Raw genomic sequence first — 18,627 nt, forward strand, 5'->3', positions numbered from 1 at the left:
AAGGTGCAAGGAAAAAAAAACAGCACAGCAACAGATCATGAAGATCTGATGGTTTAGCTGGAAAATGTTGGTATGAAATTATGCGGGAAGATACAGAGATCGTACAGTCCTATCTTTGACTTCACATAAGTAGGTTTGCCATTTCACAACTGATTTATGTTCAGTTACACCGAATTCAATGTTTTGTCTGGAATTGTGTTACTGGGCCTGCATGCTCAGCTTGGGATACACTCCACACAAAGGAATGCTATTTCTGAAGAAAAGCAAGTGATGAGAAAATGCTTTCCCCACTGAGCAATTTTGGGAGAAATTGGGAGAATTGGAGTAGAAAAATAACCCCCACCATCTGCTTCTCCAACTGAAACAGCTCCTCCTAAAACTGCATTGCATGTACAATAGTGTTTGCATGTCAATATATACATTTCTTTTGTTTCATATACACCATTGTTCACGTATGGTGGATGGATGTGTGTTTCGCTCCTCCGATGCCAGTGTGAAAGAACTGTACATTTCCTGCTAGCATTCTTGTATCGTAAAGCTGTGAAAAACAGATAAACACACACATATTGCAAATCTTCTACTGTGCTTGTTAGCTTCTGGAAAAAAACCAAACAAACAAGGGAATATATCTGCAGAATGGATTGAGGGATTTTTGTGAAATATGTTTTTGGGCAAGTATGAGTTCACGTAGGAACTTTGGAGCTGTGGATTTGGTAAATTATCTCCCAAAACAGCTTCAAAAATAAATTGGGAAATCAAGTTCTAGAAAACAAAGTAGAAACATGCTTTCCCACAACTATTTTCCCTCAAAAATCCTGTGACTAGATTTCAGGTAAGGAAGCAGATTTGATCTGTGTTGTGGAGATCCAAATAACTGGCTGATGCTGTGGTGCCTCATCTCTGTCCGCCTTCAGTGTAGCATTAGCTCAGATTGAGAGGTGGGCTGAGGTTCACAGAAATATGACTTCCTTACAGCCTGCATTTCTGCCACTGGGTTAGCAGGTACACTTTGGACATACAGCATCACATTTGATCAATGTACTCTCAAATGTGTTGCTTGAGAACTCAAAATTAATGTTGAGGCTCTCCTAGTGGAAAAGTCTGCAATTTACACTTTTATAACAGACCTCTCTATGCAGGAATCGGCTGCTATGGGTTTGCTTGGGTTCAGGAGAACCCGTAGCTAACATTATGGCTGGTTTGGAGAACCTCCAAATCCCACCCCTGGCTGGCACCTCCCACCCCGCCTTTCTTACCCTGCCCCTCCCAGGAGTCCCCACGTAGCCCATTTTGGATGCGAGGTAAGTGCAGGGCCCACACGGAGGCTCAGGGACGGGAAAAATAGGCCTCCTGGAAGTTCCGGAAGGCCGAAACAGGCCCATTTCCAGCCTCTGGAAGATCTCTGGAGCCTGGGGTGATAGTTTTTGCCCTCCTCGAGGAAAGCCTCTGGAGCCTGGGGAAGGCAAAAAATCCCCCCCCCTCCGTGGTGCAGGAGGCCAACTAGGCCAGGCCACCATGGCAATGCCTACCCAGCAACCAGGCAGAGAATCCATTGCTGAAATTTTTGAAGCCCACTCCTGTCCCTATGTACGTATATGGGCCTATGCGTAAAATAAAGCATGCCCTTGTTTAGTTTTTAGTTTAGCATATGGAGTGGTGGTATCCCAGGTTCTGTCACTCTTCCTATGGAAACTCACTAATACCTAGGAATGAATATCTTTCCTTTGTGTTCTTTACCTAGTGTCTGAGAAGATGGGGTCTGCAACTGCAGACCTTAATGGAGAACAATGATTATCTCAGTCCCGAATCTGGATCTGGCTTGATATTTAGGTTAGAACAAATTGACCTGTGTCATCCTGACAGAGGGGATACGATTATGGAGCCTGACTGACCTCTCAGTGGTTTGATCCTATGGACATTGTTTTTATAGTAGCTCTATTCTAAATTTCAGGAATGGGTTTGCAGAATAGTATTAAGTAACTATTTCTGCATATTGCTAAGTCAGTGCTGACATATTTATGAAGTCACTGGAGATAGTTTACCTCATTATATTTGAACCAGGAAAGAGAAAACGTTCTAAATTAATGCACAGAATCAGAAATGTAGTGGTTGATGACCAATTTGAATGTTGACAAGGCAGAGTTCCAAATATGGGAATTGCAAAATTTGCCTGTTGTAAAAGGATGACTATGTATTTTAGGGTAATCCTAAAATCATTGTCATTGGATACCTCTGAGTCTTCTGTGTTCAGGAATCCTAGTTGCCATTTTCATAGTTGCTCTAACACAGGGATGTCAAATACAAGGATGGTGGGCCACATCTGGCCCACACTGTGGTCAGATCTGGCCCGCGGAGCCATCCTGGAAAATGTAACGGGCCAGCCCACATCACTTTGGCCCAGTCCACCCAGTGCAAAGAGGAAACATTGGGCCAGCGTGGCTTCGGCCTGGTATACCAAGTGCAAAGAGGAAACACTCCAGCAGTTTGAGGAGTGGAGTCAAGCTGGCCATGCCCACCCAGTCAGCCACATCCACCTAGTCTGCCATGCCCTATATAGAATACCTGAGTGATTTGGTGCGTTGTTAAAATCCTCCTATTACATACTAGGTTTATGCTGTTTACACCATGACTGAATTGACAGAATGATACATTTCAGACATTTGCAGGCTGGTTTTTGAAATGCTCATACTGCTGAGTTCACACAGTACTTTCAACTACCTCATTAAGTGCCTATTGAAGATCACTCAGTTTTTCCATACAACAATAAGAAGTTATGTATGGATGGTTTTGTTCCTTTCCTTCTTCTGCCCCATCCCCTTTGTTCAACTGAATATGCTTTATGCACTGTCTGAATCTATTAATCGCATGCGCAGAACAATTTACAGTGAACTGCACATGCACACACTACTAAACAACATTCCAGGAACAGCAGCGGCGAACAGGGAACTGGTTTGGGGGCATGGCCAGCCTGGGTCGCTGCCGGTTCTGCGATCCAGGCCAAAATACCACTACCGGTTTGGCCAAACTGGGCCAAACTGTGAGCAACCCACCTCTGATACATACATACATACATACATACATACATACATACATACATACATACATACATACATAATACACACATATCCGCAATAGATAGCCTTCTACCCTCTATTTTAAGACTTCTCAGGACGTCAAGCTCATCTATTATTTGTGATTTGTTCCACTTCCAAGAGTTTGTTAGAAAACTTTCTTTAACATTTAATTTTAACTTTTTAAAACATTCAATGTATGTCTTCTTACAACTGGCATCCCTTATTTCTATGTCTTGCACCCCAGAACCAGAGGTGGTATTCATCAGGTTCTGACCAGTTTTGGAAAACTGGTAGTGGAAATTTTGAATAGTTCAGAGAACCGGTAAATACCACCTCTGATTGACCATGCCCCCAACTATTCTCTGCCTCCCAAGTCTCAGCTGATAGGAGGAAATAGGGATTTTGCAATGACCTTCCCCTGGAGTGGGGAGGGAAAGGAGATTTTACAGTATCCTTCCTCTGCCATGCCCATCATGCCACGCCCACAAAATTAGTAGTAAAATTTTTTGAATCCTACCACTGCCCAGAACCCTTCCTGACTTTCTATATTCATGCCATTTCACTCATTTGAAAATAAGTATCATAACCCTTTCTGTCCCCATTCTTCAGGGATAAACATGCTCTTTCAGCCTGTCTTCAAAGGACTATGATTCTAGCTCCTTGACAATCCTTGCCCTTCTCTGAACCTCTACGGCAGTTTCTTTAAAAAGGAATATCCACCATGTAACATAGTACCTGGCTTGGGATCTGATCAATGTACAATAAATAGAACAATTACTTCTCATGATTTACGTACAAGTACAATTCTGTTGAAGCAGTTTAAAGTTGCATTTCTCTAAAGTTGCTACACCACTTACTCAGAATACACTCAACTACTATTTCCAGATCTTTATTTTATTTTGTTTTGTTTTGTTTTGTTTGCTTGTTTGTTTTGTCAAGCATGTATAAGATACCAGATATAAGTATAAACATGATTATGAATACAGGAAATGGATACGAATAAGTGGGGACAGTAGAACAGGGATGGTAGGCACTTTTTATATTATATTATAATATGATATGATATATCATACCATATGATATGATATATCATATTATTATTATATTATATTATTATTATATTATATTTCTATTAGTACCTCTGCAAATTGAATCAAATTTGATTTTAACACCTCTATAAATAATACACAAAAAGGAAATTTTCCTAGTAATAACGGGACTGTTGACTTTGAGTTTATATATTTATCTGGAGAGTTATAGTGATATTCTATTTTCTTTCTTTCTTTCTTTCTTTTTTTCTTTCTCCTTCCTTCCTTCCTTCCTTCCTTCCTTCCTTCCTTCCTTCCTTCCTTCCTTCCTTCCTTCCTTCCCCATTGGGAGCTGATATAGGAGCTTTTTAAAAAATAATTCAGAACTACCAGGGAATGACATTTTCTTGAAACATCCAAGTCATTTTGAGATTCCATTGCATATATCTGAGGGGCAACAAGGCATAGCCTAGCAAAATAGCCTTATTTTTCGAAGGACCCAAAGACATGAAAGCTATGTCTGAAGATCTATGTTTTGGCACAGCAAGTGTGAACAGCCAGTTATATTATCAAGCAACCATTTCATGCATGCCTAGCACAAGCCAGTGAAATCGCAATGATTTGTGGTGGGCCATTTTTATCTGACACTCTTTAAACTCTTTGTTGGATGGTACTTATATAAAGGGCTCCTAGAAAATAGTCACTGTCTTTTCTGATATCCTGTTCAAGCAAAAGTAAATTAATGTCACTGTGAGATCCAGTTAAGTTTTGATAGCTTAAATGGCATAAATGGGAGCTTTTATCGGATAAGACAATGAAAGCAATTGTCCTCATCCCATACATGGAAGGGGGCCAGCCAAAATATGGGTCAAAGTTTTAAATGAACAGCAAAGCAAACACGTTCCATTTAAAGCAGTAGAAGTATTAACCCAAGTATAATATCAAGAATTATTTCAACATTTTAAGTTTCTCCACATTCTCATTTACTTGGTGCACAAAAAACAGCACAGAAAAAGTGAGAAGCAAAAAAAAGGAAATGCCAGGGGAAAGCTCAAATAAGCATAATAAGCTCTGAACAGCTTAAAACTTTCTTCAGCAGAAAACATTTAATTTGCTTTGATTTGCAATTAACTAATTATAGTTAACTAGATTTTGTTAGTATGGTTCGTTCTGTGAGAAACAAAAATATAGCCTATTAATCTGTTAGAATCAATAAGGCCTAAGTGGAAAAAGCAGGCCCTAAAAAGCCACACAAACCAAAGTTTTAGAAAGATTTCAAAGTGTATCAGAACTATTTATAATCCTGCTGAGCCGTTGCTGTGAAATGTGATTTTGCAAAGTACATAGTTTTGAAATATATTTGGACATAGAAGGATGAAACCATGAGAAATAAGGAACTGAAAGTAGTCAGTGTATAGAAGTTTGAGATGTACATGGGTATATGTGGAGACTGTCTGTCAGTAAGAAAGAACAAGAAAGTAAGTTGTGAAATGTGTGCAGAAAAGCATAAAAAGAGTGTCTTGGGATGAGTTCAGGGCTACTGGCCATAGCTACTCCTTGCTGGATTCAGCTATGTCAGTGGACCTCATTGCAATGGGTTATTGATATAAGTTAGCAATAGCAATAGCAATAACACTTAGATTTATATACCGCTTCATAGTGCTTTTACAGCCCTCTCTAAGCGGTTTACAAAGTCAGCCTATTGCCCCAACAATCTGAGTCCTCATTTTACCCACCTTGGAAGGATGGAAGGCTGAGTCAACCTTTAGCCAGTGAGATTTGAATTGCCAAACTGCAGCTAGCAGTCAGCTGAAGTAGCCTGCAGTACTGCACCCTAACCACTGCGCCACCAGGGCTCCTAGTTGTATTATGATGGCTGTTCATGTTCCAAATTGCTCATCAAATAAACCTCGGAATCTTAAAGTAATAATTATTATTTGTGTTCCTGCCTCTTGTACCTTTTATTGGGATATTTCTACGACAGTTCTAGCAAGTCTTCCTATGTGCATTAGAGAGGAGCATTCTCCAACGAAGATGGGAACGAGCAAGTATTCTCTTGCATTGGAGAATGTAACACACAATTAGAAACATTATTGTGTAGGACGGAGCAAAAATGAAATGCCAATCGGTACTGATGCAATAGCAGCAATAGCAGTAGACTTATATACCGCTTCATAGGCCTTTCAGGCCTCTCTAAGCGGTTTTACAGAGAGTCAGCATATTGCCCCCAACAATCTGGGTCCTCATTTTACCCACCTCGGAAGGATGGAAGGCTGAGTCAACCCTGAGCCGGTGAGATTTGAACCGCTGACCTGCTGATCTAGCAGTAGCCTGCAGTGCTGCATTTAACCACTGCGCCACCTTGGCTCTTGTTAGATATGTTAGATACAGCAATATGTTAGATACTAATTGTATATGATAGATAGGCCATTTCTTGCCTGAGGGTTGATGATACAATGATTTATTCATGTATTTGGGAAAAATTAAATGCAAGAACGAATTAAAAACAGAAAAATCTTGAGAATGTGGCAAAATATGATCCCTTTCAGAGACTCAAAAATGGTAATATATTTGGTCTCCACATCTATACAAATCTGGTCCTTTAGGATACAGTGGCACCAACAGAGATATGGATGTGGGTTGATATTTCAAACTATTTTCCAAACCACCAGAAGGCAAGGCAAGAAAGAGTGGATGGAAACAAGTCAAGAAGAGAAGCAACCTAGAACTAAGGACAAATTTTCTAACAGTGAGAACAACTAATCAGTGGAATGACTTGCCCCCAGAAGCTGTGGGTGCTCCATCACTGGAGACTTTTAAGAAGAGACTGGACAGCCACGTCTGAAATGATATAAGGTCTCCTGCTTAAGCCAAGATTGAAGTCAGACTAGAAGACTTCAAAGGTCCCTTCCCACTCTGTTAGCTGCAGGGGAAGGATGGCAGTCTTTAGCCAGACTGGAATAAAATAGAATGAACGAGCTGGAAGAGACCTTAGAAGTCTTCTAGTCCAGCCCTTCCTCAAGCAGGAGATTCTGTTATTCTATTATTCTCTAGAGCCTTGTTCTCATACCCCCTCCAAGACATTAGAACTCTCAGTTCCCATTCCAATTGAAGTCCTTGAAAGCAGCACCATGCAACTGGTAAATCCCCAGTAATATTTAATATCAAGGAAGTGTTGCTTTAGTGCCTTTCTTTTGGTCATTCGTATCTCCTCAGGTCAACATTCAGAATCTCTTCTATTATACACACAGAAACTATTACACATTAAACTACCGTAACTCAGACTTTTCCAATCTGCCATCTAGGGCAACACTACAGAGTTTGGACCCCAGTATTCCTCCTACATCCTCCTTGGGGGAAGTATTAACCCCAAGTGGCTCAGCTAAAGCGCTGAGCTTATCGATCAAAAAGGTCAGCAGTTCAGCAGTTTGAATCCATAGCGATGCGTAACAGAATGAGCTCCGGTTACTTGTCCCAGCTTCTGCCAACCTAGCAAGTAAAAAAATAGGAACCACCTTTGGTGGGAAGGTAACAGCATTCCCTGCGCCTTCAGCATTTAGTCATGACCACAGAGATGTCTTCGGACAGCGCTGGCTCTTCAACGTTGAAACAGAGATGAGCACTGCCTCCTAGAGTCGGGAATGACTAGTACATATGGGCGAGGGGAACCTTTACCTTTAATCATCCTACTAGCTGAATGATGTTAAGAAGTTCGTCCAACGTTTAAAAAATTATCCACGTTCTTTCAAAACTCCAAATGCAAATCTATGAAACGTAAGCAGCGATAAATCACATTCTGGCTCCATTAAAGAGGACCATCGAGCAAAACCGAAGTCTGCATTCGTATCACTAATGATCAGCTCTGTGCCCTGTGATCTCATCCTGTCATCTTTGTTGAACCAATTTATTTCTATCTCAGCTACAGTTCAATAGCTTTATAGATGAAACGCTTGAGCTCTGAAAAGCTTGGGGATGACTTGGTTTCCCATTGGTGGAAATATCACTCTTCTCCTCCTGGGAAGAAATTCTGCCTTTGTGACTCAAGCTAGCACATCACCATAGGTTTTAATTGACTAGCGAGGGGGGGGGGGGAGATCACTTTGGCAGCCCTTGCTAATAGAATATTGAAAGTATTTTTTTTAGTACCTGATGTACGTTTAAGGTATACATCCATGCAAGGTATACATGGGAAGTAGGATGGTTCATGTTGATACTTTTTTTCCTTCTCACCCTCCAACATTTGTCAGTCACATTGGCTCCTGTGGGATTCTCAGCATTTTAATGCTTCATGGATCCGTTTGGGGGCTGCTAACCATTGTTGCTATGGAAGTGCATGTAATTGTCAAGGATTGGATTTGTAAGCAACAAACTGTTTTTGTTGTTCACATTTTATGAAAATTGGAATGTGGGTGACTGTCAGAGATTTTAACAAGCACAAGTTATAAGTTATCACTTGTCTGAGTAGGTGGAAGCACCTGGCCAATTTGCCTCAGCCTAGAAGCTAAACAAGAGCAGGCTATTTAGTATGTGGATGGCATTCTGTGCTGGGGAATTTGAGAGGTGCAGGCAAGCCTGGAAAGTAAAAATAAATTCTAAAAAAACAAAAACCTAGCAGAAAATAATCTCCATATGGATACAGTATGTTCATGTAATCACCTGGCACTGAGCTCAATGTAAAATAGTTTGTGGATTCCCAAATACAATTTTAGTCCTTCTTTAAGAATGATATTGTAGAAGTTGTGTTCTGTTTAATTTAAACTTTCCCTGAATCTTATGGGTAGATGGAGCAAATTTTAAATTGGTGGCTAACTATAGGTAAAGAAAACTGTTAATTTCAGTTTTGTTTTGGTTTTGATTCTAAAATCCTTCTGGATGAGGAATACAACACACATAATAGAAATACAATATATCAAAAATGTGCTTCTAAGTTTGCTATTATGCATGTTCATATCATTCAATTGTTATTGGAAGCCGAATTTGGATACAATTTTAGAGCTATAATCAGTCACCTTCTTTATGTTGGAGCAGATACAGGGTACTCTACAAAAATATTAGCACAAAATATTAGGGTAAATTTAATATAAGAATGATCTCATATAACCTAGAGATTTTATGAAAACACCAGCAGAACTAACTCAATTCTAAATAGAACTGAATAAATTTCACCTATGAAAGGATATAAAGTAAGTTTTAATTAATTATATGCCATATTTATCAGGTGGTTCTGCATAGATTATACATATCCCCCAAAGGATGACGTTGGTGGCTTGGAAATGGTTTTAGACTCCTCTTGTCACTAGAGGCACAAGCTATGGCCAAAGTATTGCAAGCACTTTTATCAACCAGACTGGTGTGACTGTTGCAGCCCTCCTTGGATTGAAGTTTAATGAAAAGAAGGACCAGGGATGACATGATAGCCATGTTCCAATATCTCAAGGGCTGCTACAAAGAAGACGGAGGCAACCTCTTCTCCAAAGCAGTTGAAGGCAGGACAAGAAGCAATGAATGGAAACTAATCAAGGAGAGAAGCAACCTAGAACTAAGGAGAAATTTCCTGACAGTTAAAACAATTAATCAGTGAAACAACTTGCCTCTCAAAGTTGTCAATGCTCCAATGCTGGAAGTTTTTAAGAAGAAATGGATAGATGACCATTTGTTTGAAATGATACTGTTTTTCCTACCTGGCCAAGGGGATGGACTAGAAGACCTCCAAGGTCCCTTTCAACTCTTTTATTCTGTATTCTGTATGAGACTATTCAAGAGCTACTTCCTAATTTTTTGGGGGGGGGTCTCTGCTCTGTGAAGCACCTGGCAGAGATCTTTTTCAGCAATAACCTTTTTTCCCTGTCATTTATACATATTGCTATTCAGATTATCGTTTTTCCTAAAATGTTATTTTCTGTTCATTCTGTTGATTGAGAACAGTGAAACACATAAAAATAAAGCTGATTACAAGTTTCTAGCTTGATTTGAAAAGAAGGAAATGTACCATATTTTTCTTAAGCGCATGAGATCTTATTAATCAAATATTAACAAATTGAAAAATATGTCTGTACGTATTATTGTAGTTAATGTAAAGGAACTGCTTTGTGTTATATGTAGTGCTTTACAACAAGCACAAGTGGCTCTCAGGTGGCAGGACTCAATTAATGCAGACATCAAAAATTGTTCAGTTGGACCCAGTTGCTGTGTTTGATCATGTGAAATGGTGTTCATTGATCCAAAAAAGGAACCCTGCACCTGCGAGAAAATGCTAGGTAAGACAATGACCGTTGGCTGTCTTCAGAGTTTTTAACAAAATAGGGAAAGGGCTTGTGGTCTGAACCTGATTGAATCCATTTGAAAAACATTATTACTTAACATTTCTCCTAAAACTGTTTTTGGCATGACACCAACACTTCATAAACAATACAGTGGACGTTAAAATTGCACTGTATTACTCAAAGTATTTCTAGATGGGGTTGGATTGTAATCCAATTGGAATGCATTGCTATTTCTAGTGGCAATGGCCATTGACTTGCTTGTTTTGATGGAAAGTTTTTGAATAAATTAGAAAGATGACACAATTCTTAATTAGGACTGTGAGTATAGGTTTATTGTCTAGATTTGCCAGGACATTTAAGATGGTGTGACACAAGAATTAGCAAAGGATAAGAAACGAATTCAATTACTATTCGTAGAGAGTCAGATTTATTACAGAAAAACAGAGGAAAACTAAAGTATATCTTTCTTTGGATCAATGGTGTGGGAAATGGAATTGGCTGAAAAATGAACACAGCAGTAAAGATTCCGGAAGACTCCTTCAGCTAAAGATTGTTTTATTCACCTTTGGTCTCCATTTCTGATTATGGCAACAACATAATTCCTAATTCTCTCTTTTTCTACCTCTGTTTTTTAGTTAAGCTACACTAAGCATGGATCTTTAAAATGTTGCATCTCCCATACGATTCCAAATATTTAGTTTAAAAGTATACTAAATGTGTTTGTATGTCTGTTAAGTTACACTTCTTTTTTTTCCTTTTGCATAGTTTCTATTGTGCAATAATTTTGCTTACATTTTTATCTTCAATTTCTTGTGGATCAATGCATATTTGAATAAATCTTTAAAACACAGAGAATATGGAAAATATTAAATAAGTGATAATTTAAACGTAACCTCTTTTAGACCTCTTTTCATATCCAGAAACAGAGTCAAAAGAAATATGTACCCTTCATGGTTTTCTTCATTTTGTTGTCAGTTTTGAAGTTCACTACTTTTAACAGGGCTGGGAGAATTCAAATAATCCAAATTTCTCATATTGATCTAAGTGAAACATTGAGATGTGTGGCATTTTTAAAATTTTATAAACACAGTATAGAAAGCACTTTTTATGCAGTCTGCATGGTATGCTGTAGCTTTTCTTCTAGAAAGAATTCCAATATCATAAACTCTATTTACAGTAGCTACAGATCTAAAACAAGCAAAACAACAACAACAACAACAACAAAAAACCTTGGAAGCAGTGTGATGCTGAAATAAAAAAAATGTGGGGAAATTTTATGAGTGCTTTCTATTCTTCTGTACTCAGTCCTTGCACACGGGTTGTTATTCAGTAATAATACTCCATTATTGTCACTAGGCAAAAATCAGGCTGCTTATCTTGAAATGGAATGAATTTTGGGTTGTTCTTTTTGGGGATTGTTGTTGTTGTTTCTTTGTAAATAAAACTGCTGCTGGGTGCTGAAATCACAAGAAGACCGCCGTGTGAAGACAAAAAGCTTAAATCTTTAACATCTTTCCTACTACTCACTGTTTATTTATTAATCAAACTGATCTCCCGCTGTAATCATAAATGGATTCTCAGTGGCTCATAAACAAGACAATAACATAACCATGGAAAATAAAAAAATATATAGTGTCTACAGGGCTCAAAACAATAGCTGTGTTTGTTGTTTCTGGAAGGCAAATACTGTAACTTTGGAGCCAATGAAATGTCCTATGACAGACCACTCTGGAAGGCTAGCCTCATTAGACAAGAACAATGACTTCAAATTCACACACACACACACACACACACACACACACACAGAGAGAGAGAGAAACAGCTGCACTGATCTTCCAGCAAGATCAGTGTGGATATGCCAATTCAAGAGGAGCAACGTAAACCAATGCCAAGCCATAAAGATCTTCATAGCTTCAAACCAGCTTTTTAAATTTCATTTGTAACCTCTTTCCACCATGAACATTTTTATATTTGTTTTTCTTTGTTTGATAAATTCATCATGAGTCAATAGTAAAAGGCAGCTTTACTTGGAACAGCTTACATTCTGTGATGATACCCTTAATACTATGAAACATCAACATATGCCTATATCAGGTCCTTGGGAAGGACTCGACTGGCAGATAAAATGACAAATCCAGTCTGAACATCTGGCTGACTGTGAAATGAACCACTGATGAGGTTCTGGAAGGCATTGAAAACCCAATTATTTTCCCAGACTTTGGAATAGAAAGATGCTAAGCAATGGTGGATTCATTTTTTTTTACTACCGGTTCTATGGGCATGGCTTGGTGGGCATAGTGTGGCTTGGTGGGCGTGGCTTGGTGGGCATGGCAGGGGAAGGATACTGTAAAATCTCCATTCCCTCTCCATTCCAGGGGAAAATTACTGCAAAATCCCTATTCCCTCCCGATCAGCTGGGACTCGGGAGGCAGAGAATAGATGGTGGTAGGGCCATTCAGATGTGGTATTTACTGGTTCTCCAAACTACTCAAAATTTCCACTACCAGTTTTCCAGAACTGGCCAGAACCTGCTGAATGCCACCTCTGATGCTAAGCCTCTATAACATTAGTTTTGTTTTGTATAGTTTTTCTTTTTCTGGATGGAAAGCTCTTGTTCATTCATGTTATTGTTCTAGCTTTTCTAAGGAAAAAGTGTCCAATTCACTGGTAATCAGGCATTTTAAAAGATGTGGAAATAAATAAATGGCTAATTATACCAGTGATCATAATTTGATCCAGTCATCAAAATTTCTATTACTATTCTTTTAGAAATGTAACTGATATTTCAAATTCCTTAAAAAATTAAAGAAGTAACAATTTTATCATAACTAGCATTAATGTTCTAATTGCTAATTATTTAAAATCTGTCTCCAACAGCAACATCATAAACAGTTCTGGTTTCTTTGTTGACTAAGTTACTTCTAATAGATTTTGTACCTATAGCATCAGGAAGAAAACTAATTGGATATATTGAATTAAAATAATCCCTTCCAAAGGCTGGCAGTATGATTTATGATACATCTTACTATCAGTCATAGCCTGTGGGTATGCTATGCTTCCATATGCTATGAAATTGTAAGATGATTGATTGATTGATTGATTTTATTTCTATATTGCTTGGCAGCAATTATTTTGGTAGCAGTTAATAGTCTCCTGTTAAAAATTTTAGGGATTAACATCAATTAGATTACATCTTCTTAGTTTATGTTCTTATAATAGTTGCATTTATAGATATTCAAGTGTAAATACTGAGGATTTTTTAAAAATCCCCCAATTTCTTTGACTTTGACTTAAAACATCATCCATCCCGGTTTTCATACTATAATTAGGGAAAGGGCCCCTGTGTTTGTATGGAGAGTAGCCTTCAGATTGAAATATACCCTAGGTAGAGATCTCCATGTTCCCATTAGACCAGAGCAGTGGTGGTATTCAGCATATTTTGACCAGTTCTGGAGAACCGGTAGCATAAATTTTGAATAATTTGGAAAACCAGTAAATACTACCTCTGACTGACCCCACCCCCATCTATTCTCTGCCTCCTGAGTTCCAGTTGATCAGGAGGAAATGGGGATCTTGCAGTAACCTCCTGGAGTGGGGAGGGAATGGAGATTTTACAGTATCCTTCCCCTGCCATGCCAACCAAGCCACGCCCATAAAGTTACACCCACAGAACCGGTAGTAAAAATGTGGAATCCCACCACTGAACCAGAGCTAAGTTATGTAATGTTAAGCTTGATGGGTAAGTTTTATTTCTCATACAGAGTTAACAAATGCATTGCGTGGATAAAACATCTTTTATGCACCCTTGATTTGACTTACTGAAGACTCTTTTTGAGTTACAAAATGAATTGCTTAAACATTTGCTTCACTTTCTGGAATGACAATGTTTGCATGCTTTTTCTTCTTTGGCTTTCCCAAAATGTTTCAAAGTAAAATGATTCCAAACATCGTTTTATGAGTCTTCGACATGAAGGCTCATAATGAACTAAAGTTTAATTTGAGAGAACATTTTCTCTGATGGAGTGGACATCAGCATTTTTGAGCAGAAAATAGTTACTGAATGGGTGCACAACAGTGAACCTCTGACCTACATTATTAACTTTGCGAAGAGCAATTTATTTTCCTGAGCTCTCTTGGAATTACTTATACGTTCACAACCAGCCCCAAGAGTCTATCTCCTAATCATGTTTGTTATCCCTTAGCAGCAAATGGACGAAGTCTTTCTTAATATTTCTTATCAATTCTTGGTACACCTTCAGTTCTTAAGAGTAAAGTCTCCTTTGATTCAATTTTGAGTCACGGTGAGTTTATGCATATGTTCATACAATTTTCTTGGCAAGAGTAAATAATTGAATTATCTGACCCTGCTTAGCATTTTGAGATCAACCAAGGTCAGCTAGGCACTGCCACCTAGCTGGGCAATCAATTTTTACTGCTACAAATAGCTCCACCGTGTCCATTTACGCCCAAGAATTTGTATTTCATTCTGGGTATGCTATTTAGGAAACTTTGCTGCCGGTAAAGAGAAAGTATCAGAACAAAATTCTGAATTTAGTTAAGGGCATCTTGAAAATGTATCTATTATTATGATTATTATTATGATTATTATTATTACTCTAAAATTGACCTTTATTCAAAGATACCACAACAGGGTAGAAAACAAGGATAGAATTTTTGGGAATGACAGATGTGGGGTATGACAGATGGTAGATCATGATATTCAAGTACTCTTTTTTTTAAAACTGCTTACATTAAGTTATATTAAAGCCTCTCACAAACTATGTGCAAACAGGTTTCGCTTTAACATTAGCAGAAGAGTGGGCAATCTGTCAATGTTGTCCTCACCCAATTGTCCAAATTGTTAATCGAGCAGAGCAAGTTTTCTTTAGGTGCTGTTTAAGAATGTACTAGAGAGAGGTGAAGAATTATAAATTTACTTATATTTGTGACGAAGATCAGAAGTCACTTTTTAAAATATTTTTTTCTTATTTTTCCCTTTTCCTTTTTCTCGCACTTTTTATTCTTTCTCTCTCTCTCTTTTTCTCCTTTAGTTTTATTTTGCACTTGATTTTAGGAGTGTAATCAAACTTTTCAATGTGAACTTTTAAAAGGAGGAGTTTGCCAGAAAGAATGTGCACATTTGCATGTTTCTTTATTGTAGGAAAAGAACTCTGTAATTAACAATTAGTGCAAACCAAACCAAACCAAACCACCTCTCTTGATGCACGATTCAGAAATGAAAGACAAGCTGAAATACAATTGACCTTACTCTATAAAAGCTGTCTGAATGGATGATGTGAATCTGTTAGGCAAAAAAAGTGTGTTTCTTACATTAACAGAGGAGTTGCTGATGTCTACTTTAGATGCAGCGGCCTGGTACAAAGCCATCCTTTCTTTCAGGGAGATGGCCTCCTGGATCTCCAGAGGTCCGTGGTCACTTTCTTTAATACCTTCTGAAAGCCCTTCACCAGACTTTTTACTGCCCGTAGAACCTTGAAATAACAATAGAACCTAGTCAAAATTTTCTAGGACAAACATGTATGACAATTGCTTATTTTACAGGTAGACATCAAATATTTTCTATTTTTTCCTAGAGGTCATACAAACAGCATTGCATAAATGAAGTATGATTGCTATTAAACGCATGTACAAGTCCTTTGAGTGGAAAATTTAAAAAGAGACACAAAAATAGCACCGTGGACCATCGCAAGTGACTGATTTTATACTTATATGTCCATACATGCACCACAAAATTGCCACCTAGAATGGAGGGTTATAATTCAGAATTTATCAATATTCAAGTTACCCAACAAGTAGCCAGCTGTCAGGTTGTGTTTCTCTTTTCCCAGCAGCTTGTTATACTTACTGGGCCTTTATTTCTAAATAATTTAAAATTATCCCATAATTTTTAAAAGGGTTTTGCCTCACATCTTTCTCTATAACTTCTGTTCTCAGGTCTCTCCCTCTTTGCCACCATTTTTCTCGTTGGAGAGAGGTGTTGTCATATAAGGTTGTTTTTCTTGTATTTTTAAAGTGCGCAAAAATAAGGTGATTTCCCTAAACAAGTTGAACACATTCTTCTTCTTTTCTATTAGCACCACAGTGCATTCAAAGGAATGGTTTCATGATACATGACACAGTTAAATTTCTACTACTCGAAAAAAAGGGTAGATTCAGAGTCATCTCAAATTGGCACTCTGGTAAATACCTATTAAGAAATAATGGAAATGTTGCTGTACATCTATCCAGAGGTGGTATTCAGCAGGTTCTGACCAGTTTTGGAGAACCGGTAGTGAAACTTTGAGTAGTTCGGAGAACCGATAAATACCACCTCTGACTGGTCCTCATCTATTCTCTGCCTCCCAAGTCCCAGCTGATCAGGAGGAAATGGGGATTTTGCAGTAACCTTTCCCTGGAGTGGGGAGGGAATGGAGATTTTACAGTATCCTTCCCCTGCTACGCTCACCAAGCCATGCCCGCAGAACTGGTAGTTAAAATTTTTGAATCCCACCACTGCATCTATCTCCCATTCAGCTGTTTTGGGGTATGCTGGGAACTCTTCGGATTCCATTTGCTTACCACCAACTTTTGTCTTTGCCCCACCGTAATGAAAGCTTTACAATAATTGGTGATTTTGACCTAATTTGAAAATTTGAAAGATGAAGTCATTCTGCAAGAGCTGAATCCTCCAGAGGCCAGCACTTGTTATTAAATACTGTAAAAAAATGGCTTTTAAAAATGTAAAATGTACATTATTTTCTCTGTTGAGAAAATAACCAAGTCGGCCATTTTCTTTAACCTAGCAATTAATAAAACAATTCCTGTCATTTTTCTGTCAAGATATATTTTTTATTGACAGTTTAATGAACTTCTTAAATGTTTTATTAACTTCTCAGCTGTGCTAAAATATAACCGTTCAGGCAAGAGCGAACAATCAACATCTGTACATTAGACAATTTATATGACTGATGTTTTTCTATGTTCATTAACGTGGTCTTTTTCTTTAGATTAAAATATATGTTAAAGAATCACAAAGTAAAAAACCCCCAAGTTTAGAATCAGGCTTAGTTTGGAACTCCAGTTGTGCTTCAAAGAATAAATCCTCTTTTTATACAGTTCCCATTCATTTCTTTACGGCTTACTATATTGAACAGTCATGATGATTTGTGCCCAACGCTCATTTGCTCTAAGTTCTTTTGTCTTGAATGTTGTTCCTTCCATCCTCAAACTGCTTTTATCACAGCTGGGAATGGGTTGCTTAGAAATTATTTTTAGTTCTCTGTGGCTTATAACATTCATGAGATTACTAGAGGCCTGAGTAATTTTCAACTTCACTCCGACTTTCAGGAGTTATGAACCAAAATCTTCTTCGTAAAACACAAACTTGCAATGGCTAGAGAAATCTTCCAGTTTAAGATTACCACCATTTTCAGAATCAAATGCTGAGGGTGCTGCTATGAGTAGATTTCTCAAACCTGGCACCCACCAGATGTGAGGTGAACCCAGTACCCCGAATTCTCTGACAGAAGGCTGCCTTCTGACAAGGCCTTTGCAGCTGTCAGTTTGGCGTACCAAACATGGAATTTCACAATGTAGTATGACTGAAACTAATGAGCATGGAAAGGTCTGATTTGGTTCATATTAAACGTAGATTGAAAAGCTGGGAAAACCTGAGGGTCCCTGATATAGGCAGTGTATATTATTCTCCACTCTCTGCGTGGCTTCGGCTTTCTTCACAGCTTGTTTGATTATCAATCAGACAGGTTGACTCATATTAGACCAAGGAAGCTGTCTCAGATAGAAAATGATTTGGGGCAGGAATGACAGGAAAGTGTTAGAGGGGAAGAGCATTATGTATCCTAAGGTCTGCCCATGAATCCTCCAAGTCAGTGTTTTTTAAACGTTTTGATCTCAGGATCCCTTCCTGCCTTTAAAAATTATGGAGGACCCCAAAAGAGCTTTTGTGTCTAAGGGCAGTGGTCAGTGGTGGGCCCCAGCGTCACCCACATGCCCACACACATGTGCGACGTGCATGCGTTGTACTTACCTGTGACTCTTCCTCAAGCCTCCACAATGCTCCAGCTGCTTGGCAAAGCATCATTGCAGGCGCCGTATGCACCATGCCTGTGTGCAGAAGCGCCAAATACTTAAAGCACAGGTAAGGGGGCGAGGGTGGATGGGCCCTCCGGAGCACCATACCGGAACAGTATCCGGTGCTCCGGGCAGGCTCCAGTACACCCATACCACGGCATGCCGCCTGCA

The 18,627-nt window shown here is 38.6% G+C and overlaps 1 protein-coding gene across 1 annotated transcript in view; it reads right to left on the reverse strand.

Moving 5' to 3' along the window:
* XIRP2 (xin actin binding repeat containing 2) overlaps positions 1–18,627 on the reverse strand; it is a 113,440-nt gene that overhangs the window by 65,078 nt on the left and 29,735 nt on the right. The window contains exon 2 of the mRNA XM_087709500.1: positions 15,697–15,857. Within this exon, the coding sequence (XP_087565626.1) occupies positions 15,697–15,753 (57 nt within the window). The 5' untranslated portion in view covers positions 15,754–15,857. The remainder of the gene's footprint in view (positions 1–15,696; positions 15,858–18,627) is intronic.

The sequence above is a fragment of the Thamnophis sirtalis genome, unplaced genomic scaffold, assembly GCF_051295495.1.
Source record: "Thamnophis sirtalis isolate CommonGarterSnake01/CBP01778 unplaced genomic scaffold, rThaSir2_p1.2 scaffold_1, whole genome shotgun sequence".
Classification (NCBI taxonomy): Eukaryota; Metazoa; Chordata; class Lepidosauria; order Squamata; family Natricidae; genus Thamnophis; species Thamnophis sirtalis.